General features: G+C 37.4%; 2 protein-coding genes across 6 annotated transcripts; one reads left to right on the top strand and one right to left on the bottom strand.

Moving 5' to 3' along the window:
• Positions 1-1,776: 1,776 nt before the first annotated feature.
• On the bottom strand, positions 1,777-15,911 carry hyou1 (hypoxia up-regulated 1). Of its 4 annotated transcripts, none has more exons than XM_066651400.1 (24): positions 15,631-15,911; positions 14,040-14,112; positions 13,648-13,741; positions 13,400-13,478; positions 13,127-13,281; positions 12,865-12,941; positions 12,572-12,753; positions 11,892-12,007; positions 10,308-10,494; positions 9,462-9,596; positions 9,188-9,270; positions 8,477-8,609; positions 7,253-7,440; positions 6,869-7,007; positions 6,579-6,636; positions 6,396-6,472; positions 6,127-6,309; positions 5,478-5,671; positions 5,238-5,325; positions 4,851-5,107; positions 4,513-4,597; positions 4,069-4,318; positions 3,497-3,598; positions 1,777-2,912 (listed from the first exon to the last, which is right to left on the bottom strand). In XM_066651400.1, exons 2-24 carry the CDS (start codon positions 14,104-14,106, stop codon positions 2,869-2,871), a joined length of 2,973 nt encoding a protein of 990 aa, XP_066507497.1. In that variant the 5' UTR covers positions 14,107-14,112; positions 15,631-15,911; the 3' UTR covers positions 1,777-2,868. The 4 variants fall into 4 exon arrangements, with proteins under 4 accessions (XP_066507497.1, XP_066507494.1, XP_066507496.1 ...); XM_066651397.1 differs by having other exon boundaries at positions 3,497-3,601; positions 15,631-15,908; XM_066651399.1 differs by lacking the exon at positions 15,631-15,911 and adding an exon at positions 14,591-14,716 and having other exon boundaries at positions 3,497-3,601.
• A 645-nt stretch (positions 15,912-16,556) lies between these two features.
• vps11 (VPS11 core subunit of CORVET and HOPS complexes) lies at positions 16,557-25,318 on the top strand. Of its 2 annotated transcripts, none has more exons than XM_066651658.1 (16): positions 16,557-16,739; positions 17,055-17,199; positions 17,659-17,794; positions 17,954-18,117; positions 18,231-18,478; positions 18,847-19,048; positions 19,252-19,403; positions 19,565-19,751; positions 20,090-20,233; positions 20,413-20,610; positions 21,049-21,210; positions 21,364-21,494; positions 22,077-22,279; positions 22,461-22,632; positions 23,593-23,815; positions 24,313-25,318. In XM_066651658.1, the coding sequence occupies exons 1-16, from the start codon at positions 16,594-16,596 to the stop codon at positions 24,478-24,480; spliced, it is 2,781 nt and encodes a 926-aa protein (XP_066507755.1). In that variant the 5' UTR covers positions 16,557-16,593; the 3' UTR covers positions 24,481-25,318. The 2 variants fall into 2 exon arrangements, with proteins under 2 accessions (XP_066507755.1, XP_066507754.1); XM_066651657.1 differs by having other exon boundaries at positions 16,559-16,739; positions 21,361-21,494; positions 24,313-25,317.
• The last annotated feature ends 61 nt before the right edge of the window (positions 25,319-25,379 follow it).

The following is a 25,379-nucleotide window of genomic DNA, read 5'->3' as shown; positions in this document are numbered from 1 at the left end:
GATAGATTGAAAAATACTTAAGGATGCCTATAAGCCTTCTCTCAATTGTTCTTGGAAATAACAGTATTTTGAATATTAGTCATTCAAAAACAGTTGAGACAGTATGTGAAATGCAAGTAAAACAGAAAGCAGTAAAAAGTCCATTCAATGTAATCCAAAACTTTCAATGTTTGACCTGTTGAACTTGGTATTTCTTTCTAAATATACAGCACTATGCAAAAGTCATAGGCACCTAAGTTTATTTTGTTATTTAAGATTAATTATTTTCTCATTAAGTGTCTTGCTTGTATAGAATTATATAATTACAATAAAAACAGAAACATAAATATAGTAAACATAAAATAACCCCCCCCCCCTACAAAGTAGCTGAGGTGTTGCGAAATTGTGAACAAAGAACAAAGATATGGGTAGAAATAGGTAAAGGATGATAACCTTCAATAATACTAGACTGCCACAAAAAGAGATTTGCAAAGGGTTAAACCAACACATACAAATAGACTCTTACATCTATTGTAATAATGTTCACTAGTAATAATATATATTTTTCTAATATTATGGTTTGTTTTATATTAGTTTGAGCACATACACAGTTACTGCTCAGATAAATAGCCTTTTAAATCTCATTTTCTCAGATGCCTAAAACTTTTGCACAGTACTGCATGCCTGCAACAAGTCACAGTTATCATAGTTTGGTGTGGTATTTTGCTCCTTTATTTTATGTACAGATTCCTAAAATAACTATATGCCATGCAAAGGTTACACTTTTCTTGGAAGCTCACTTGTCTTGCTCAAGCATAATTACACCTGCTTTTTGCAATATTTGATGCTTAATCTACATTTGTCACTGTCCCAACATTTTTTTGGAATGTGTTGCAGCCATGTGCCAATTTCACAATATATATATATATATATATATATATATATATATATAAATGTATATATTTACAGATACAGTACCAATACAAGTCAAAGTGGATTTACAAAACACTACTTTGTATTTGTTTGCTTTTGAGTTTTCTGCCTGGATGCAGTGAATGAAGTAGGTACACAACCAGATTCACATCTCTAGAAGCCATGTTTCACTATGTGTCTCAGATCAGAGATCAGGACATACAATTTGACTTCTAAATACAGTGTGAAAAAAATGTCAGCTTCATGGCAAAGTTGAAGGAAAAGACACAGCACATTTGTCTGTATTACAATCAGCATTAACTAAAATCACATATCAGCTACAGTTTTTTATGTTTCAAATTATAAAAAAGGTATATATATATATATATATATATATATATATCTCCATGCTTTGTCTACAGTCCTCAGATTATTCAGTGTTTTATATGAAAGGTACAATAAATAAATCTTTTCTATTGCTTGTTCATTTTCTTTTATGTTCTGACTGGGTAGCCTGTATTATACCTCATTAAAAAAATAAAAAAAAGTTAATCAGACTGAAACAGTTCTCAAAATTCAGCAAGTGGGCAGGGCCAAACTGATGTAGGCTTAATGTATTGTCTCCGACTATGTCTGAAAACATGAAGTTAATTTTTCTATATAAGGTGTCCAGTTATATCACTGCTGCTTTAGGTTATAGATAAGTCATTGCTTCATTGTGTTTAGCGTTTCTTTTTGCAGTGTCTTCTTAGTGTTTTATTTGTGATTTGTATTGCTGTAACAAAATTCCCCTCTGGGCTCAATAAAGTGATCTCCTTTACATTTAGGTTGGAAATGAGATATTAAACAGACAATAACAACATTACACGGCATGAGAGTTTAAAAAAAAAAACTTTTTTCTTTTATTAACAGTTTAGAAACAAAATATCCCTTTCCCAGACATTAGATACTCTTCTCTGAACAGACCGGCCATAAAGGACAATGAAAAGGTGAAAAGAACAGGAACTGATGAATTGGGAAACAAAGAGGATGCACTCTGTCTTTTTTTGTACAGCGAATGGTGTCATCAAAAATAAAATACACCACAAATTCCTTTAATGTCAGTGCAGTCAAAAAGTCCCTAGGAATCCTCTGGTGATGCATGTGAAAGTCCAAAGTTGCATATTTTAACAATAAACAGCACATGTATTAGTGAAGGGAATGCAATCACATGATTAGGCTGAATACTGAAACAGAGCCATGTAGTCTCTATGCACACTATAATTTTACAAGGGCAATTAAAAAAAAAATAAGAAAAAAAAGCTGATATATCTGTCATACCTCCAATAAATGACCATGTATCCATTCATACACATACAGTGCAGAGGCATAATCAAAGCCAAAAAAGGAGCCATATCTTAAGACATACGTATTTTTGATTGAATCCTCTTGCCTGATTTTCCCTGTGAAGTTATCTGGAGAACTGAATAAGTGCTAAACTGAACACAAGTTTCTAAACAGTTTAAGAACTTGAACTTCCTAGTCCACATTTTCTAAATGGGTTTGTAGAAGTTATGCAATGTTTTTATCAAATTTATTAGGTTACTTCAATTAAATTAATCCAATTTCTTCACAGATCATAAAGACTGCAACAAAAAAGTAAAATGTGTTCATTCCATGGAATGAAATCATCCTCCTGATTTTATCGTAAAATTCAAACTTGAACATTCATATGCAGAGAAAGGGAAGATAACTGGCCAGCTAGGCAGGACAAATCTAGACTCGAATTCCAGAATTACTGACATCTCCTTGGATTGCCTCTAGACTTTAGTCACCTTGAGATTCTTTCACTTAACAAATGGAGAGCATAATTACAATGGAAAATGTTGACATAATCCAAGCTGATCCAATGATACTGTTGTGATGCAGGGGCGAACGGAAACTAAAGCAGATTTAACACAGTCAATAAATAGACAACAAAATGAGGAGTTCCAGTTGTTATAATTCATCTGATAGATGGTTTTCTGAATTATCTGATGTTTCTGTAAGAGACAAAAAAAAAAAAAAAACAATTTTATAGGTGTTATTTAAAAATAATAAATAAATAACCCTATCATGACTCTGTTGCATTCTAGACTAGATTTCTCCACCAGAGGACTACTGTAGCTGTCTTGACTTGACTTTTTTATTGGATTAGGGTCATCTCTGGCCTGGGCATCTGAATTAGATCTAGGCCTGTATTCATAAGTACTCTCGTAGAAAATCTGTAAAACAGAATATAATGCTTAAAGATATTTATAATGCTTTAAGACACTTTTTATTTTATAACTATACCGTTTTTTTTTTATATTGCTTTGTTGTTCATGCAAAATGTGAATATTACACTATTAAAAGCTACAGGACATGGTTGAGCATTATTCAGAAATATGTATTTGGTGTGCAAGATATTTCATCAATTGCACATGTGGCAGTTAATTTATCAAAAAATCATGCAGGGTGTAATAAGGTCACCATAAATGAGAAAGGAACCTTATCGATGATCACCACTCCTCTAAGGAACTGTAAATAGAGGCCTTGAACTTCTGAAGCCATCTAGCATTTCTAAAGCATGACTGTGTTTAATTACCTGTGCCTTCCGTTTCTGATGGTGCTTTATGTTCTGTCTCAGTCTCTTCTTTTTTGCTCTCTTCAGTAGGGGGCTCTTCTGCTGGCTTTGCATCTTCAGGTTCTGCTGTAATATTACAAAGTATTTTCAGACTGCAGCAGTCTTAAAATAGTTGGCAAAAGCAAAACAAACACAGCACATAAAATGTGTAGCACCTGACAAACATTATAATCACCACCCTTGGTATGAGACAGGCAGGGCAGCAGAACTAGGAGTTTCCTACCCATGTTTCAGACTGCATTTCAGTGTGCTCAGCCTATAAAATCCTTCAGAGACTGCATGTGTTCAGCCCTACATCACCTCTAGCAGGTGATACCTCACCTAGATACCTCTTCTGCCCAGTATTTACTGTTCTGAGGCAGCATACAACACGAGGCCACAGTGGAATATCATGGGGATACAGTGATGTTTGGACCATTTTTTTCCCCAGTTTTCCTGGTCATCACAGAGGCCTAAGTATATGTTGTTAAGAATATCACTAATCACAGGTAGTCCTGTAATATTTTTAAAGCAGACTCAGTACATGCTCCAACCTGTTTCATCTTTAGGAGGAATGACTTTTTCAGAGTCTGTGCTGCTGGTTTTGTTGCTCTCCGTACTGGTGGAGTTCTTGTCTTTAGGCTTTGGTTTAGGCTTCGGCTTAGCAAACTTAGCCTTGTTCAGCAGGTAGTTGACCTCCCTGTCCAGGAGTGAGAGCTTGGCTTCTATGTCTTTAGACAGCAGGACAGGCTTCTCCGTAGGAGAGCGTTTTTCCTGCATGGCCACAGTCTCATTCTTCCAGCCCTGCAAAAAAATTAGTATAAGTAAATAAAATAAGTAAGAAAGAACTATAAATAAGTAAGAAAGAAATCAAATGAACAAATTAATATGCATCAGCAAAAGGTTGCAACTACAGATGGTCTGCGCAAAAAAAACAAACAAATAATAAATAAGACCAACTTAAGTATTTCCAGACTCACTTAACAATAGTTACATACCATAGTCTCATTGATAACCTTTTCCAAAGTCTTAAGCTCAACTTCAGTAAAAATCTGGTCATCTTCTGGGATCATTTTTGCACTCCTACACAGAAAACACCAAAAATAAACAAATAAATGAAAATATGGATTAAATAAGTAAATTCTTAGTTAATTTTTAAGAGGGCGCATGAAAACTAAAAAAGCAATTAAATCAACAAGTTCATGGCAGACCACTGTGAACTTTGTAACCCCATAAGAGGGTTAGTACATTTTTGAAGAGGACTTAAAAGCTACTGATTGACAATTACTTTATAGCTGCAGATAAATATCAGCTCTTCCTGTCAGGAAGCACTTACTTCAGGAAGATAGCAGAGTGGTTGAGCATGCTATCGAGTGCTGCAAGCCTGTCGGGCCACTTCTTCCTTTCTTCCACTCGAAAGAACATGGCCTTGCACAGCTTCTTCAACTCTGAAAGCTTCTCCTTCAATTCTTTGGTACTCGCTGCATAGCCTTCCTCATCCATCCATGCTGAAGCTATGCTCAGCTTTCCAGAAATCTCCTCTTTTTCTTCTTCAGTCACTACAGCCAAGTATTCCTCTTGATACAGCTTATCCTGTAATAAGTGGAACGAAAAACATGGCATTATTACCCAACAGTATCCCCATCATTCACTGGGCAGGGAGAGCAAAACAAAAACACATTTGTAAAACAATCTGTGTAACTTTAACTAAAATAATCTATACCTGAGTTTCAAAGATAAATGCCTCCAGACTGTTTAGGGTCTTCTCCCGCTCCTGTTTCTCTAGATCTCGGTCAGTTAGATCCTGCAGCCTGGCGGGGAAAAATAAATAAATAAAATAAAAACAAAACAGCGAAATAATCGTTTGTGAAACTCTTGGTCATTTTGTATCATGTCGTATCTCTTCCCTGTCCCCATCTTTGCAGATTTAGTCTATTCATTGACATCTAATTCACACACTTACTTCTTTTTCGAGGCCTCAATGTCATCAGAGCTGGGATCAAGCACATCATTAACTTCCAGTTCCACTCCAATATCTACAGATAATTTGCTCTTTTTTTGGGGCTTGGGCATCTTTTCTGTCTCCTTCTCTTCTTCCTTGGCTCCATTTGTTTTCCCTTCATCAGTCTTTTCCGACTTCTCTGCTTCCTTCTCTACCTATTTGAGCAGGACAACAGACGTGAACTGCAATTTTTAAAGTTGCACATTTTTAGCAGTAAGAAATTACATCACATTTTTAATATTATTTTATAAGACGAACAGTTCTGGTTTTTGGAAATTTCGGAAGGCCATGTTCAGAGTCATTTTTAAAGATGCATATATAATCAGGTACAGGTAAAAGGGTACATCAGCAGTGGTTGATTTTTGAGATCCATAGTTGTAACATCAAATAACTGACATTATATTGTGTGTATGAACTCTTAAATATTGAATCATGTTATTATCCCAACTTATCTGTGTTCAGTATAACAATTATCAGGTTGAATACAAAATTGTTGTTCAACATTTTTGAAGTTAAAATTACAAGTTATTTGAAACACCATCTGTGAGATACACCACCAGCAAGAAAACTATACAATACAGTGTCCTATATTTAAAGAAAGCAAACTTACCTGAGGCTCATCTTTGTCTGAGCCTTCTTTATCCAGTTTCCTATCTTCTGTCTGGGACTCTCCTTCGCTTTTCTCTTCTTGGCTTTTCTCCTCTGTGTCAGATTTCTCGTGCACCGACTCCTTTGGCTTTTCCACCGTTTCATCTTGGTCTTTTCCAACTTCAGGAGGCACCTCCTCCTCATCCTGTAACAAAACATGACTGTTACTAACATTGTCATTGTCTAGTCGTATCTTTCCAAACACGTGAAAAGGAACATAAACTGGTTTACCTGCACAGGTTCAGTCACATTGGTACTAGGCTCTGAGCTTCCACCTCCAAACAGGCTGGAAATTCTGTTCCCTAGTTCTTTAGAGACAGACAAATGGACTTGTTATGCCAAAGCAATTAATTTAATACATACATGCATACATACGTGTGTACACCACAACATAACCCAGACACTGCAACTTACTGGTGAGAGTTGATTCTTCCTCTTTCTCCTCTACAATAGTTTCAAATACAGATTCCACCTGCAACATATTCAATATTTGTCCATCAGTTTTAACAAATGTCATTTATAAAACTGAAAAATGTGTACTTTTATTTGAATATAAGAATGAGAGATGGCATTCAGAAAGCATTTCTAAGATGATTCTAAAGTCAGATGCCTCACAATTCTAGTGATACTATTCACAGAAACACATTCTGGATCCATTCTGAAATGCTGTGAATATCACCCCTGATAGAGACAATTTAACTGACCCGGTCTAGAAGGAGCACACCACTCTCATCCATGTTGAAATGAGCCTTGATCCCTTTGGATTCTGCATCTGAGTGTTTTTTAAAGCTGTTGCCCACTCCAGAGAGCTTAACTGTCGTAAGATTTTGAGAGCCAAATATCCTGAGAGAGAAAACAATTCTCAGTAATTCATTCAGCAGTCATGTAGTGACAATGTAAAGAATGCATCAAAAAAAAAATAAAGCAGCATTTGACTTGCAGTGATCTTTCAACTACAACATTGAGTATTGCACAAGATGTTATGTCTAGCATATATCTATCAGATGGTAATTAGCTTGATGTAATCTTGTTGGCACGTCCATTTAGACTTCATTGACTTTTCTTGGGCAGCCCTGCAGTGAACGTACTTCAAGTCTTCCTGGTCCAGAAAACCGAGGTCTCCATAGTTGATGTAGAAAACGAAATCGTCAGTGTATCTATTAAAAGTGATGACTTTGCGCTGGGGGTATGGTGCCATTCTCTGGAACAGAATGCGCTTATTGTGCTTGACACCTTTCACTCCCTCCTCCTCTTCTGTCTCACGGCTGAACTCCACCTGAACAGTAGAATAAAGTTAGATGATATTTTAAAACCAGACATGTTGGGAATGTGCTGCAGAAAAATTGTTTCATAAATGTCTTAACAAATGATTTACAAAAAAAAGCATGCTTCCTAGGAATGTGCACGACTACTTGAGCATACAGTTAACATTTTAAACTACTCAAACATAGGAGTCAGACAAACAATTTTATGAAACTGTCACTTTTTAAGAGAACTGTAAAATGTGGGAAATTTGTGGTCATGTATGTGTAAGTACAATGTGCTGAAGAGTTAAAAAATTACTGAGCCACAGCTGATATAAGTTTTGTTCTAAATGAACAATAAATCTGCAGAGTTTTATATTTCTTGTGTAAAATCATCAGTCATCATGTGATATATACACAAAATCATTGTATTAGGTTTTATTTAAAAAGGAAGAAAATTCACAACTCCAAGTGGGGGAAAATACATTCAAAGAGTTTGTACTATTTAAGGTGGAATGAAACACTACACCATTTAATGTGGAGTGGGTAGTGAGTTTGTAATTCTGTCTAGAATGGGTCTTTTATTTTATCTGGGAGAATTTTCCTACCTTTGGAAAAACTCACACAAGTTGTGTCAGCCAAACTGTGGTTATCGCTATAGTTAACACTGAAATAGTACTACTGTCAGGAATTTTACTATGATTTACTGTGAAGCCAACTTGACCAAAGTAAATATCTGCAGATCATGACTAGGACACATCAGCACCTACTGTTGTAATGTTTAGCTCCATTTGCTTGTAACTTACCTGAGGCAGTCACTCATGAGTAAAATGAATGCATACCAATCTTCCTCAGCTAATTTTGAATAATAAAACCTCTTCAAATATATTTCTCCGTGTTCTCCTAGCTGTCTGTACAATCTCGGTGCTTTCATTTTACAAGGGAAGACTACAGCTCTTGTTCATTATTTTCCTTGCAGTGAATTGATTAACTGTTAATTAACCTCTATATTTAAAGTTCATCATTAATATGAATGCATATCCTATTTTGCTTTTACTTTTCTGTTACCTGTATTGGGAAAACCGCTGCATCTCGGACCAGGAAAGGTTTGACTTTAAATGCTTTACTGAGTGCTGCAGCCTGGTACACTGCACCCATTGCTGCTGCCTCATCAGCATTTATATTCTTCCCAAGCTCCTCTCTACAGAGTAAAGAACAGGTTAAATATTTTTTAAATACATCAAATAAGAGATTTTCCCCATCATACAGTTTTATATTCTGACAAAGTGGAATGGAAGTTTATTTTATTGTTTTGTTCAATGGCCTTGAGATACAGATTGTTTTTAGTTCCACCTGCGGGATACAAACAAATAGCTTTAAATTTCTCCTGAAACCAATAACTTCTTTTAGGCTTAACAAGGTCTGCTTTAACACATTATTTCAAAAAATCTGGAGTGCACTTTTCTGAGATTTCTGAGTCTGCCTAAAAAATTAAATCCAAAAGATGAAGTCTGTCCAATACAAATGTATCCTCAACCATTTTTTACTTAATAAAGAGGTGGCATTTTTAAGTTAAACAGCTAAATTAAGCTATACTGCTTTGTGAAATACCCCCACCCTGAAATAGTTTATAGTATCAAAACGCTGTTATAGTAGTCTCTATTTTTCACTTATTCAAGTACACGATATAAATTTCTGAGACCTGACAACATAAAACACTATGTACAATATACCAGTGTCTGTTTATAGAAGTGTGCAGAGTGAAAGAGTAGAACCTACTTTTTCACTGCTTTGAGAAGGATTTCCTGAACCCTAGGAACTCGTGTGGCTCCTCCAACCAGAATGACCTGCTCAATCTCATCCTGAAAGGCAAGCACATTTGAACTTTTCAACTCAATACAGATTTGAAGAAAACCCTATTTCAAAACAAAGAAAATTTTTTAAATACTTCTGCATAAATCATTATCCATAATGGAAGATCAAATGTAAATTACTTTAATGGCAGATTTTTCTTGAAAACATAGACGCAAAATGTCACAAATACGTTTCTTACCAAAGACATCTCAGAAGCAGCAAGAGCCTGTTCCACTGGCCCAGGCACTCGGTCAAACAGATCAGTGCAGAGACCCTCAAAGTCTGCACGAGTCACTTTCGCCTTGAAATCAATGTCATCCATCAGCCCTTCAATCTAGCAATAAAAGAAAAGGTCAACACACAATTAAAGACTTACTCCATTGAAAATAAAGTTTAACTTTGTTAAAATGTACTTGTGGTGTGTGTGTTTTTTTTTTTTTGTTATTTTTTTTTAGGTTAAGGACAAATACTGTGGATTTGTCTGACCATAAAACATGTTTCCACTGTCTTCCAGCACATCTCAGGACTATAGGCAATGTTATGGGTTCCTCTTTGCACAGTCTGATATTCAGACTGTGCAATATTATATTATATTTCAGGCTGATATTCTTGAGGACTGTGTTAAGTGACAGTGATTTTCCAAATTAATCCCGAGCCCATGTGGCCATGTCCAAATGAAGGTTTCCTGGTTTTCCATAAATGCCTGAGGGCTCAGTGCTCACACATGTTCAGCAGTAGTTTCAGCCCTTGGCCTTTATGCACAGAGATAGACCAGGTGGTTAACTAGTAAATAAAACTTCAATATTTTCGGGTGGTTGTGTGAAAGACTGAAAAAAGGCTACAAAACTAAATTACCTACCTAGTGACTAAAAGTCACTACTGACTGTAAGCACTTTATGGATTATGGATCTTAAGTGTATCTGGGTGCGCTGTATCAATCTTAAATATTATAATTAAAAGGGCACTACTGGCTTTAATATTCCCCTACTTAAATGGATCTTTCTCCCTCTTTCATTTTGCCTTCATAAGCTGAGCTCCTTCTTACCTGAGCCATATGTTCAATGTTGGCACTCAGCACAGTCTTTACTCTCTGAGCCTCCTTCAACAATTTGGCCATGGCACGTGGGTTTTCCCTCACATCCTTCTTTGACTTCTTCTGCTCATTAAATTTGTTCGCCAGGTAGTCCCTCAGTCTCAACTCCATCTCAAAGCCTCCAAGTGTCCTATCAAAGCTGAAACCATGAACACAAACAGTTGCTTTATTATGACATATAGGTACATCCATTAAGAATGCCAACTAGTGCTGGAAGATAAAACGATATAGATTTGTTTCGTGATAATTTTTTGCTCGATAACAATAATAAGCTTTGGGTAATAGAGCTCAATAAACCATCTCACACATACACAGTACTGTGCAGAAGTCTTAGGCATCTAAGATAGATATATATATATATATATATAAAAAACTAATGCCTTCTCAGAATAATAATAATAATATAAAACAACGTAAGAAATATAAGATCTTTTTTCTATGAAGTAGTAGGTGCGAGTGAGTTTGAAGAACAATGTTTTCATATGCTCCTTGATTGCATGAATTTGTTAAATCAACTGCACATTCATTCATTCATCTGTAACCCCTTATCCAGTTCAGGGTCACGGTGGGTCCAGAGCCTACCTGGAATCATTGGGCGCAAGGCGGAAATACACCATGGAGGGGGCGCCAGTCCTTCACAGGGCAACACACACATTCACTCACACCTACGGACACTTTTGAGTCGCCAATCCACCTACAAACGCGTGTTTTTTTTTTTTGACTGTGGGAGGAAGCCGGAGTACCCAGAGGAGAACATACCAAACTCCTCACAAACAGTCACCCGGAGCGGGACTTGAACCCTCAACCTCCAGGTCCACACTACCTGCTGCGCCACCACGCCGCCCATCTACCGCACACTTTATTTAAAATCATCATTTTTTGAACTGTTAAAACTAGATATGGGCTGATAACCTCAAATAATATGGACTGCCAAGAGGAGAGATTTAGAAAAACTTAAACCAACATATTCACACACAGAATATCACACTTTCTGGAATAATGTTATTTGGTTTTATTCTAATGTTGGGCGTTATTTCTTGTTTGTCTTTTAGCAAAGAATAGAGTTTATATAAAAAAATAAAAAAATAAATAAAAATAAAACCCTTACTGCTCAGATAAATATCTTTTTAAATCTCAATCTCGGGTGCCTAAAACTTATGCACTAATATAGTTTCCTGTTCACTCTGTGTTTTGAAGTGTTTATTGTCCGGTATGGCTACCCCATCAGAAGACAAGCGCAAAATCTTTCCCTCAAATGCAAATTAACCCAGTGGGTTTTTCCTTCACTCAAAATGTATTTTCCTACCAGGAAATGTTTTCCCGTTATTTATTAATTTATTTTAAACTCTTCTTAATCTTTCTTCTTACTCTTTCTGCTTCTTTAAACACTTGGTGGTAAGAAAATGTCATTATTCCAGTGAAATCTTACCTTGTGAATTTGAGTAATATGCACACACATACATACATATATTGTCCAGCTCTAATGCCAAGACATGTCCTGAAGTAAAAATTTTGATTTGATTACTACATGCTTACCCGACTCCTCTGATCTGCAGCTGAGGCTGGGTGCCTGCATCTTTGGTCTTTACTGTTTGGTAAGTGACTATAGTGGCTGTTGTACTGCCTGAACCCATGTCATAAAACATCACATTCTGAACAGAAAAGAAAAAGACAACATGGTAAGAGTAAATATAGTTAACGTTTATTCATTCAATCATTGTCTGTAACCGCTTATCCAGTTCAGGGTCATGGTGTGTCCGGAGCCTAACCGAAATCATTGGGCGCAAGGCAGGGATAAACCCTGGAGGGGGCGCCAGTCCTTTAAAAGGCAACACACACTTTTGAGTACCCAATCCACCTACCAACGTAGAATTTTACCCCTAGACTAATCAGTCAAGTTTGGTGTTTAAAGTTGGTTTGCCTAGCTTTGCTCTGAAGTTGAAATGCCTTGACTTGAGAATTACATTTAAATGTAATTATGATCACTTGACAACACCATGAGGCAAGCATATGATTTGTCATGCAATCAGAAGCCTGCAAAAGGCAAAACTAAAGGGAATCTGTTTGTTTTCAAAATTTGCATTTTCCCTCCATTCTTTAAAATGTTGTCATCAGGTCAATCTGGAGGCTAAAACCTTCCATTGCACTTCTGCAAATATAATGAAGCGAAAAATGTTAAGAAAAACAGGAGATATGCTTGAATTTGGTTAACATACTTGAGCAGTTGAGTTGATGTCTTTCCTCCTGAATACTCCATAATTCAGAGCAACTGCTGTGTTATCGTTGATCAACTGAAGGACCTTCAAACCTGCCATTTGCGCAGCTTGTAGGACAGCCCTACGTTCTGCCTGATTAAAAAAGGTTGGCACAGTGATGACTGCATCTTTAACGGGCTGTTCTGGGGAAACAAACATGAAGGAATTTCTACAGCAGCACAACCAACAGGTTTCTCTGATGAATTACAGTATATCAGGGGTTACAAAATGAGGACATAGCTGAACAGACAAACCTGCAAAATCCTGAGCCAGGCCACGAGAGTAGTTTAGAACCATGCCCAAGATTTCCTCTGGAGAATACTGCATCTCCCTGGGATACATAAAATTACAATATCACTATTCTTTTCAAATTAATCTTGTATAAAAGAAAAATAATAAATTAGTACCAACTTGCTGCTCATTAAAGACTGATCATCAGTACTTAGAAATGCTTGCTTTCCGAACAGAAATGTACATTATCATTGCATGGATTACTCACAGAGACAGAATACTCACTCAGAATATTTAAAATACACTGTTCCTCTCTTTCCATCTTTCTGTATCTGGTGTTCAGGGAAATATTTTTCATACTGTGCAACCTGTGGGTTATCATAAGCTTTTCCTAGGAGATTCTGGAGATACCTGTATACCACCTTGGGATTCTTCACAGACTGAAATGATAAAACTATGGTCATTAAATCAAACATTGAAATCAAAGAAAATAAATTCTCAAAATACTGTTAAAATATAAAACTTCTAGAATTACAAATATGTGATGTCAAGACTCACCACTCCCAAAGCACCGTCTCCAAAAAGCCTTTCATTTTCTTTTAAGCACACAGCTACTGGAGTTTTCCTTCTGGACTCCCTGAATTAATAATAATAATAATAATAATAATAATAAATAAATAAATAATTCTCTCTGACATTGGCAGAGCAGAGACTATATAAGGTTTGTTAAACAAATGCAGGAAAAGAGGGGGGAGAAAACGAAAACAAAAAATAGCTAGTTACAATCATTAAAATTGGATTCATACTTGTTTAGAACAATTTCCATTGGCACGCCAGGTTTAACTATAGCTATTTTCATCCACTCACTCCCCAGGTCGACAGACATCACAGCAACCGAAGCTGTTAAACAGAAAAGTGGCAGTTAATTTTGAGAACATAAAACAGAGAAACTACCCAAATCATTAAAATTTTAAAATACAAAGATGGAAGGTGGAAGTGACGTCTCCTTTCATGCTGAACAAGTAACACTGAGAATATCCCATACAACGGACAAATCACTTAACATTTATGGATGTCATACTTTAAAGTGTATGTAAATCATTTAAAATCTATGGCATGTTCACTATCACCAAAATCTGTGAATGTCCCCTCAGATGGCAAAAGAAGAATCGTAACATCTGATGCTTGTGTACCTCACCTGTTGGTGAAGGCAGGAGTGCTAATGAAAGGCAAAACAGTGCCCATAATATCAGCTTTTCCCTCATGGCAACCTGAAAGAGATAGAGATACTCAGTGCAAAGGTTAAAGCAAACAAATAAATAATTTTAATTCATTCAGAAAAGACACTAAAACAAAATGAATTTTTGGGTTACCCAGACTTGCACACAAGCGCAGCTACTGATCAAAGCTGATATTGCATCATCTAAGTCTAATTGAGTGCAAACACATCTGCTCAGCCTTTGGCTGGGTGTTTTGGATTTGTCACATTTTGTTCCATGTTGTACAATGACAAATAATTGCAGGTTTCGTTAATTCGGAACCATGTTATAAGATAATGTTTTATTACGGTCACTTAGTTCACTTCTGTTCTAAGTTTGTTTGCCTTATGCACCTGCTGAAACCTGCTTTATGAAGTACAAATAAAACATTTCCTTTTGCTCATCATCAAAATCTATATCAGTGATTCTCCTCAATCTACGTCTGTGCAGAGTCTAACTATAACGTATTTAAAAAGCAGCCTGCACTTACCAAATACTAATGTATTCAATCCAGAAAATCTAGGACTCCAAGATCAGGGTTGTTGCCCACCTGCCTACAAGATATTTTAAACATTCCTAGTCTGGAAGCAGTCAATCTGCTACATGTGCAGTAAGGTGAGCAAACTTCACTCTTATGCGCACGATAAACGAAGGAACTATGAGATAATTAGTATGATTTCAAAGGACAAGAGGACAATTTCCACTGTCCTGAAATGTGTTGCAATGAAGACTACATCCTGTTGATTTGATACCGCCCACAGACGTGGGCTAAAACTAGAAAACACGTGGGCCTCGTTACAATAAGGAACGAGAAGGTTCATGTGCATCCACATCGAGCACAGATTTCTGGAAATATAATTCTGGATATTATTAGGAAAATATGTGCAACTCGTTACTTATTGCTAATTTGTAAACTTTAAAGGGCACATATAACAGCCTGCTTTAGCAGCAGACCTTAATAATCAAGTGTGGAAACTTCTGGTCTTATTGTCTTTGTGTAGTTATGACGTATGTATTGCAGAAGTCCTTCTGGCTGGGGGTTACAGCCACCCTTACATCTCTTCACAGCAACTAGGATATGGGCCTTCACTGTAATTTAAGTGACTGGTGTGTAATATGCTCAAATATCACTTCTTTATAAGGCCACTTTAGTTGGTGCAAATGCTGTTGAGCAGCTTAGGTAACGTTAACCCTAGCTAGCTAGCTCTATGTGTTTAGCTAGTTCGCACTCTCAGTAGTAATATAACACTTGCCAAATACTTACATCCTAAAAGACTGAGGAAAAATTACGAGGCTGAAGCTGAACTGGGTTTCCTATTCGCCAGCTTCTTGCTGGAATATTCCGTCCAACCTCAAACGGTGCAGAAACAGCAAAACGCCACAGTGTAAATGCTGCACCATTTAATGTAGAAGTGGTATATCGAATAAAAAGCTGAGTTCAGCTTTAGCCTAGTGAGGACCATATCTAACTTCAGCGCCCAGCAAAGTTGTACAAGTCAATTTAAAGAAAGGAAAAGACAGGGGACTCACCGCGAGCAGAAGTTTTGTGTGTAAGCTGATCTTTAACTGACAGGTGATAAGGCTTTGTTCACGATTTTCAAACTTGCGGGTTATTTCTCGCTGATCTTCAGATTCGTGGCCGTTGAAGCCGCTGAGTTCTTTATCTTCACGTAGCGGCCGGTTTCTCGCTCTCTCGGTTTTGCAGTCGCCGGCTCGTTGTGGCCTGAACGCGGCGCGCTCTCATTGGATCCACGCGATGCACCGTTCCGCGAGCTCAGCGCTCAGTCCGGTACATCCAGGCCCCGCCCCTTCAGGCTCTAACCGCGCGTTCTGATTGGTCCACGTGCCAAGCGCGACGTAAGGAAACGGACCGGAGCCGTGTAGAGTGCACAAATTGCACACACGCTCACATCTGATTGGTCCACGTTCAATAACATGGGCGTGTAGACGGTGATGATTTAACACCGCGCGGGTCGAATGTTTGTGCGACGGTTTGTAGTCTCGTGCTCTGTGGTTCACATTCAAGAAGAGCTGGCGGAGTATTTACTCAGTGATGGAACTGTAGAAACTCGTTTAATCTCTCCTTTATTAGTATGGAAGTGCCCTCATAAAAGCACTTTTGAAAGTCATATTAAACAAATCTACTTCTATGAATATTATTTTCGAAAAGCCGAAAAAATAAGAAGCAATGCTTTCTGTATTATTTATTCATTTTATAATTTTCATTAATAAGTCCAAAATGTTGATTAAAAAACTGATTTAAAAAGTTGTTTAAAAAATGGTACGCTTTTGTAACAAAACAGGAAAACCGAGGGCCTGTGGCTGAATTCCAAATGTATCTTGAACAGTTCGCTAGCTAGCGTCTTTTTCAGGACTTATACAGCGCCCTTTAACGGTATTATGAAACAGTTTGGGACCGAGCCTCAGACATGCCCTGCTCACATGACCTAAATACGAGTCACATGATGTTGTGGCTGAGCTATTGGTGAGAAAATGGCTGCGTTTCTGCAGTGGAGACGGTTTGTGTTTTTTGATAAGGAGATAGTGAAGGACCCTGGTGAAAATGGGAAAAACTTCTCTCTTCCCTGTGGCATATCGGCCTGTGACTCGGGACGTGGACATATTGTTCTCGGAGATATCCTCACCAAGCTGAGTGTTAACGTGTGTGTGAGAGGGGCTGGGGCCTGTAGATTTGGAGTCTGTGTGACAATTAGAGTTCAATAACCTGAACTGAATCTGTAGTCTGACCTGTAATATTAGACTTTACGACTGAAAATGTGGCATTCAGGGTGTTTAGTGTCATAATGAGCTTGTGGAGTTGTGGAGATCGGTTTAACTGCCCATTACCCTGAAATTGTTCTGTAGTTTAGCCTCCACCCCTTCACGTTTGTACCTGTGTAAACTCAATTGCAGTGAATACGTTCATATTTCTCTTAACCTTTGTGTGTACATATGGATGGTCAGATATGGTTTCTGACCCGCTCTCTGCAGTTCACCTTTTTTCAGGCTTACAAACTGCGGGTAACGCACCTTTATCAGCTGAAACAGCACAGCATCCTAGTCTCAGTCGGACAGGACGAGCATGGCATCAACCCACTGGTGGGAATATTGAGACTAAACAAGATAAAGATCTTTTTTAAATGTTAATTTTAGAAGTAAATAAAGGAATTTATTCAGTTGTTAATGTCAGACAGAGTACATCTGGGTGGTTTGCTGTGAAATCGTGCATTTTGTATGTATGTATGTATGTATGAGTGTGTGTGTGTGTGTGTGTGTGTGTGCTGTGTCTGCACCAAACCACTTGGAATAATTTTTTTCTGGATGGTTTGAAAATCTTTAGTAAATTGTTTAATGTATTGTGATAGTGGTATTGAACAACTTGTTTCTGTCTTTGATCTGATTGTTTTTCTTAATTAAAATATGTAAAAATATTTCTGGGGAATATAGTTGGTATATTCAGTAATATTTGTTGGGGAAATAAAATGTGTGTGTGTGTGTGTGTGTGCACACTGTGTCATATAGAAAACTGTGCTTCTCTTTTCTCTGTATGTACATCAGGTTAAAGTGTGGAACACAGATAAAAGGGACAGCGGAAGTCCTCTTTGCACTCGCATATTCCCAGCAATTCCTGGAAATAAACCAACAGAAGTGTCCTGTCTTAGTGTACACGAGAACCTGAACTTCATGGCCATAGGTAAATTGTTTTCATTGTTTTTTTACCTTTCACAGTTTCTTTCAGTGTTACTGCTGCAAAATGTTATTGCTTATTAGTCAGACTGTTAGTTTTCATGTTTTAATTCCATATGATGTGAAATGTTTGCTTGAACTATTTATAATATGATGTTATTTTCAGGCTTCACGGATGGCAGTGTAGTTTTGACTAAAGGTGACATCACCAGAGACAGACACAGTAAAACATTAACCATTCATGAGGGAAACTGTCCAGTCACTGGCCTGGCTTTCCGCCAGGCTGGAAAGGTCACACACCTGTTTGTAGCTACCCTTGAGAAAGTACAGGTATGCTTTTATTGTCTCATTGGGTGAGTGTTAATTTAGGAATATTTGTCATAGAGCTTACATAATATTTTGACATATTTAATATTGACCCTCTTGATTTGTTTTATTGTTAGTGCTACACATTGTCAGTTAAAGAATATCCTCGCTTGGAGCTGGACACACATGGTTGTGCTCTGCGCTGTTCTGCCCTCACGGACCCCTCTCAGGACTCTCAGTTCATTGTTGCAGGAGATGAGTGTGTCTATCTGTACCAGCCCGATGAAAGAGGGCCATGCTTTGCATTTGATGGACATAAGATTCTGGCACACTGGCACAGAGGCTATCTAATGCTGCTTACCCGAGACATCAAGTCACCTAACAAGTAGGAATGACTCTAACAACAGTCAGTTTAAGCTCCACTTTTTCTGTTGCTGACAAAACTTGTGTATTGGTGACAAATAGCCCTAACTCCGTGACTAATATATAATGGCCATTTATCAGATCAAAAATGAATGAATCAATTTCAATTAAGTTTGTTTAAAGAAAATATAAACAAGTATTCTGTTAAATAAAAATGTTGCATCTAAAAGGTTGTTGGATCTACCAGGGCAAAGTAATGAACATTTTGTATATTTAAGAGCTGAAGCATTAGCATTAAAGTCTGGCAAATTAGCTCCCAGCTTTGATATTTGATTTATGATTTGTTGCTGATGCTGTGCCTTGAATCCTTTTTTTCCCTTCCCCCTCCAGGCCTGACTTTGGAAGCCGAGAGACCTCACCAACAGAAAAGCAGGTCTTGACAATTTATGATCTTGACAATAAATTCATTGCCTATAGTGCAGTCTTTGATGATATTATAGATGTCCTGGCAGAGTGGGGTTCATTCTACATCCTAACAAGAGATGGAAAAATGTATATGCTACAAGAGAAGGACACCCAGACAAAATTAGAGGTCAGCTCTCTTCCTTATTTTGGTGTCTGCCATGGTAAGATAAATTCTAATATTTTGTAGGTTTTCAAGATTTTAAGGTAAATATTGAGTTTTAAAATAAGCATCCCATGTGTAACCTTCAAAGTGATTTCAGAAGTGTATGTATTTTCTCCTCTATTTCATTTGCAAAACTAGTGAGATAAAACTGTATAAACTTCTTATAGATGCTTTTTAAGAAGAATCTGTTTGTGATGGCAATAAATCTGGCAAAGAGCCAGCATCTTGATAACGATGGCCTGTCCGAGATATTCAGACAATATGGAGATCACCTCTATATCAAAGGTGACCATGATGGAGCTATTCAGCAGTATATTCGGTAAGATCTTTTTGGAAAAGTAATCTATATACTGCATATATTTATTAAGATTTTTCAGTAAATTTGAGCATTTGGGGGTCACACATTTAAATATATAAAAAATACATTTTTTTATTTAAACATAGTTTAATTTTCACAAACTGATATCCTTTGTCTTGCAGAACCATTGGTAAGCTTGAACCCTCATATGTCATCCGGAAGTTTTTGGATGCTCAGAGGATACACAACCTTACTGCATATCTGCAGGCCCTTCATAGGCAATGTCTGGCCAATGCTGATCACACAACACTACTGCTCAACTGCTACACCAAACTGAAGGACAGCTCCAAGCTGGAGGAGTTCATTAAGGTTTGACAGAACATAAGCTAACAATGGCAAAAAACCTCATTTTAAACAGGTTCATGACTGTTTGTTTGTATGATGCTTGTTTGCTTTCAGCTTCCATCCTGCAATAAATGCTTAGAGTTTAATTTTTTTTAAATGTTCATATTGATATTGTTTTTTATACCACTGGTATTTGGGTTTCATTCCAGTACCACAGGTATTTAAGAACACAAAAGGAGGGTAAATGTTTTTCTTCCTCTATTTGGCCATGACAAAATATATATTTTATACATATACATATTGTCAGTGAAGCATTAAGTTGAATTTGGCTCTTCATATTTCCATTACTTTTTGGTTTCCAGAGCAGTGAGAGTGAAGTGCATTTTGATGTGGAGATAGCCATAAAGGTTCTGCGCCAGGCTGGTTACCATAGCCATGCTGTGTTCCTTGCAGAAAAACACTTGCACCATGAGTGGTATCTAAAGATCCAGCTGGAGGATTTAAAGGTAATGGAAGCCTTTACTGAGATCTAGTCATATTTGTAAATATATTCTAATTCTAAGAGAATGATATTTGATTAATGATATGTAAATGAAAGGCAAATATAAGATTAGAAAAATCTTTGCCAAAATTCTTGTGTTTATATGCTTTTTTTTACATAATATTTGCACAAATGTTTGTTCAGAATTATCAGGAGGCTCTGCGGTATATTGGTCGTCTGCCTTTTGAGCAGGCTGAGACCAACATGAAGCACTATGGTAAAACTCTGATGCACCACGTTCCTGAGAGCACCACTGTGCTGCTGAAAAGGCTTTGTACTGACTACCAGCCCAGCCGTGACTCCACTGACCGGGACAGTCTGGACAGAGCATCAGTGAATAAGGTGAGAAGTCAAGAAAGGATGTAATATTTCATAGGTGCAACCTTTATGCCATTCCACCTCTATGGGCAGCGGCAGATTAGTGAGTTTACGGCTTCATTATAGAAACCAGATTTGGGGCCTAGATAACTGAATACATTGAATTTTTCTAGAAGTAGCAATTGTCAAATAGACAATGTTGAAAAAGAAATGTCAAAAGCATTCAATTTTAAAATGTTACAATTCCTGTTTCTCTGAATTACTTCGGGAAAAATGCACCATTTAGAATGGCAAATCTCTGTTTACCACATTACACAAAGAAAATGTGTTGTTGCATATTTAATATATTTTTAAGAGGCCATAAAACCAAAAGAGCCATATTTATAATTTCCAATTCCATGATGGTCATGGATGTTGTTCAGGTTTCTTGGTGTTTCACTTGTGCGTATCCCTGTTTCTCAGGCCAATTCAGAAGAATTTATCCCTATTTTTGCCAATAATCCAAAAGAACTACGAGCATTCCTTGAGCACATGATTGAGGTGGAAGAATTGTCACCACAGGGTGTGTACGATACACTGCTGGAGCTTCGGCTGCAGGACTGGGCCCATGAACAGGATCCTGAGGTAAATGCTGTATATAGTTTATGTTTAATACATTATGGTAAAATTAATGCATCTTTTCCAATTAATAAAAAAAAAACTTTTCAAATACCTTCTTTTACTTTAAAACTGATGAACTTTTTTTCTTTTTTTTAATATGGCTGTTTCATCTAGAAGAAGAAGGCCCTGCAGGAGGCAGCATTGTCACTGCTAAGGAGCGAGAATACTGTGTTTGATAAAGCTCTGGTGCTTTGTCAGATGCATAACTTTAAAGAAGGGGTCCTCTTCCTCTATGAGAAGGGCAAGCTGTGAGTTAAAAACCCTCCAGACCGTGACAGTTTACAGTGATACTGGACAAATTATAGTCAGCCTTTAGAAAATAATATTTAGGACATGTATGTAGCTCTTTAAAACAATCTGCAAGTCTCACATAGAGGTTCTTATTACTTTTTTGGATTTGGAGCCATTCAGAATACACATGACTTCTTCTTGACTTAGGGATGAATATAGGAGGGGCTGAACTGAATCTTCGGTTGGTGTTCCAGATGCATGAGGCCACAAAAAGAAATGAGAAAATCTGTTAAACCTTTGTTATATTATGCTAGTAGTATTTTCCGTTCCATTACATCACTAGACTGGAAATTAGTCATGGTGTAATTACAAGTGCTGTCGTGGTTAATGTGGTGGTGTATGTAATTAACGGAAAATGTAACAAGTGTATATATATTTTTTAATGCATATAAATAATTTTACCAAATTTAAACATAACATCCTCCCGTAATTCTCAAATTTGACGGAGGCTTGTAATGTATTAGCAGTTTTATTTGGACACAGTTTTACTAATTTAAAATATAATGAATGTATATGATAGACTCTGATGTTTTGCACAGATACCAGCAGATCATGCACTACCACATGCAGAATGAAGAGTACTCTAAAGTTGTGGAGGCGTGTAAGATCTACGGTGATAAGGAAGTTTGTCTGTGGGAGCAGGCTCTTGGCTACTTTGCACGAAAGGAAGAAGACTGTAAGGCCTATATTAGTGAGGTCCTGCAGCACATTGACCAGAACAACCTCATGCCTCCACTTCTGGGTATGTTGTAAATGTGAGGATATATATGCTGGGTTTTACTTCTCAGTAACTTGTGGTTGTTCTGTGCTTTTCTTGGCTTTGTTTTCTAACAAGTAGCAGATATAGATATTACATCATGTAAAAATGTTGCCTTGAAAGGATTTAAGCAGATTATAAACAAGTAACCTTTTGCCTGTTGCAGTGGTACAGACACTGGCCCATAACTCTACAGCAACACTCTCTGTGATCAAAGATTATCTGATTAATAAGCTGCAGAGGGAAAGCCAGCAGATCGAGGAAGATGAGAGGAAGATACGGCAGTATCGTGAGGAGACAGCACACCTACGCTCTGAGATCCAGGAGCTCCGCACCAGGTAAGACTTTTGAGTGGTCATGGAAGGAAAAAGGGAGTCAGTGATAATTTCAACCTTGTAACAGAGAGGACAGATTGATATGAGTTGAAAAAATAAGGAGGGTGAAGGACAGTAAGATTCTTACACTGACATAGGCCTGAGACAAAGTACCTTTTATTCAAATCAATCTGTGTATGTTTCTGGGTGGCACGGTGGCGCAGCAGGTAGTGTCGCAGTCACACAGCTCCAGGGGCCTGGAGGTTGTGGGTTCAAGTTCCGCTCCAGGTGACTGTCTGTGAGGAGTTTGGTATGTTCTCTCTGTATCTGCGTGTGTTTCCTCCGCGTTCTCCGGTTTCCTCCCACGATTAAAAAACACACGTTGGTAGGTTGATTGGCGACTCAAGTTTCCATAGGTGTGATTGTGTGCGTTGCCCTGTGAAGGACTGGCGCCCCCTTCAGGGTGTGTTCCTGCCTTGTGCCCAGTGATTCCCAGTAGGGTCTGGACCCACCGTGACCCTGAACTGGATAAGCGGTTACAGATAATGAATGAATGAATTAATGGTCTTAAGCTTTAGTTTTTTTCTTTGCCACTTTCTATCAAGGATGGCAAATCTTTCAGAAGCTAGTAGCTGGATATATAGTAAAGTGTTTAAATGCTATATGGAGCCAGCTGTGGTAAGACTGGAAGGTCACTGGTTCCATTCTCGTGATTGCCACTGGGGGCAGTGGGAGTGAAGGAACAGCATTGCTGGGGTGCCTTTGAGCAACTACTTCCCAGTCATCAGGGATGGCTGCTGCCTGCTTTTTTTTTCACTGCCACATTTTGTTGTACCACATACAATAACTGCACATTTGACTGATTTTGACAATTTAGTATGCTTTTATTGTATTACATTTCTAATACGTATCCATACAGCCACAGTGATCTTGCTACCCACGGTAATGTTAAGAAATTTTCTTTTCCCTTATATTTTCCAACAGTGCAAAGATTTTCCAAAAGACAAAGTGCAGCATGTGTAACAGTCCTCTGGAATTGCCTTCTGTGCATTTCCTGTGTGGCCACTCTTTCCATCAGCACTGCTTTGAGAGCTATGCTGAGAGTGAGGCAGAGTGTCCCACTTGCACACCTGAGAACAGGAAGGTAATGGACATGCTGCGAGCACAAGACCAGAAACGTGACCTGCACGACCACTTCAATAGACAGGTACAGCAGATTAGACATCTCCCCAAAGCTCACAAGTCTGCGTCACATTTTTTTATTGCTGAAATAAATGTGCAAGGTATTCAGTGAAATTGTGTCAAGTAGAAGCAAAATTTTGTTTAAAAAGAAAGAAAATCTGTTTAGTGAAACTACTCATACCTGGGTTCAGTATGTCCAGTATCTTATCAGCTTAGAAATTCAAATTTTTTGGAGAATGTCAAAAAAGACTTAGTAACTATGTAAATGAACAAAAAGGAGGATATAGAAGAAAAAATAAGTTTCTCTTCTATCTATTTCTCTCAGATGTTTTGAGTATAGGAAAGGTGTTCTCATTGGCAAATACTTAGAAACAGATATCTAACAATGTTTAAATTGTATATTTCTAAATTATTGTAAATATTTACAAATAACATTTGTGGCATAGTAAATGAAATAATGCTTGCTGATACAAAGATGCAATCAGTGTTGGCAGTTATTAATGTGTAACTCATCTTTTGCAGTTGAGGAGTTCTAAAGACGGCTTCTCTGTAGTGGCAGATTATTTCGGCCGTGGCGTTTTCAATAAACTGACCCTGATCACGGACCCCCCAGGTGGCAAGGCTGGCCCTGGCAGTTTGGAAGCTGATCTACAAAGAGACCTGCTCATTCATACAAAGAGAAATGTCTGAGAATCGGCCCCTTGTTGAGTTCAAGCTTCTCAGAGTCACAACTAAAAACTGAAATATAATATTTGTTTTTAGATGTGAAGCAATCATGGAACTGGCTTATACTATGCCCAGTCAAGTTCTCTGTCACATTTTTGAACTGCACCACAAGGTTATAGTGCTTCTTGTTAAAGACAACATGTCCTTGTTTTTCTATTGTCTTATTTTATTGCAAGAAACAACTGATACTATATCCTAATCTGAGATGCTTGTTATATATTCCAATACCTTTTTACAACAGTGGGCTGATTCTCAGATGTATTAAATTGTCCATGTCTGGAAAATTGACCCAAATGATGCAGAAACATCTCTAAGCCTGAGAAACACGATTTAGAGCAAAAATATGGAAAATCCCATGAAGCAGCTTGCAACCCCTGCTGATGTGAACTGCTTTTATGTTACTAAAAACGTGAATATTACTAATGTATGAATGAATTTTCTTGTAAACTTTTTCTCTTGCAGCTTGCAATGGTTTATATGTCAGTATTTAATTTTGTTATTCTTTGGACTCAAAACAACTAGTTGCCATAAATGGATACTTAGGAACCTGTAACATTATTTAGAATTTACAGCATAAAAAATACACAAACATTTACAGAGATGTTGTGCATGTGATGTCCAGCACTGTGATCAGCACTTGTTTTGTTACAGATTTCATTGCCACAATAACAGCATAAAGAATATAGAGGGATAACTAATTTCTCCAATTCATGTCCAGCAATTAAAAAAAATATATAAGAATGAATGTTATGTGCTTTTATCTGAAGTAAGGTTATTTTTTAAATTTTGTGGGGGGTTTTTTCCGATTAACGTCTGATTCCTTTATAATCAATGTATTTTCTGTTTAATATTTGTATTCAGAG

The sequence above is a fragment of the Hoplias malabaricus genome, chromosome 18 (genome assembly GCF_029633855.1).
Source record: "Hoplias malabaricus isolate fHopMal1 chromosome 18, fHopMal1.hap1, whole genome shotgun sequence".
Lineage (NCBI taxonomy): Eukaryota > Metazoa > Chordata > Actinopteri > Characiformes > Erythrinidae > Hoplias > Hoplias malabaricus.
Note: the sequence above shows the minus strand (reverse complement) of the source record. Positions and strands in the feature narration are given on the sequence as shown.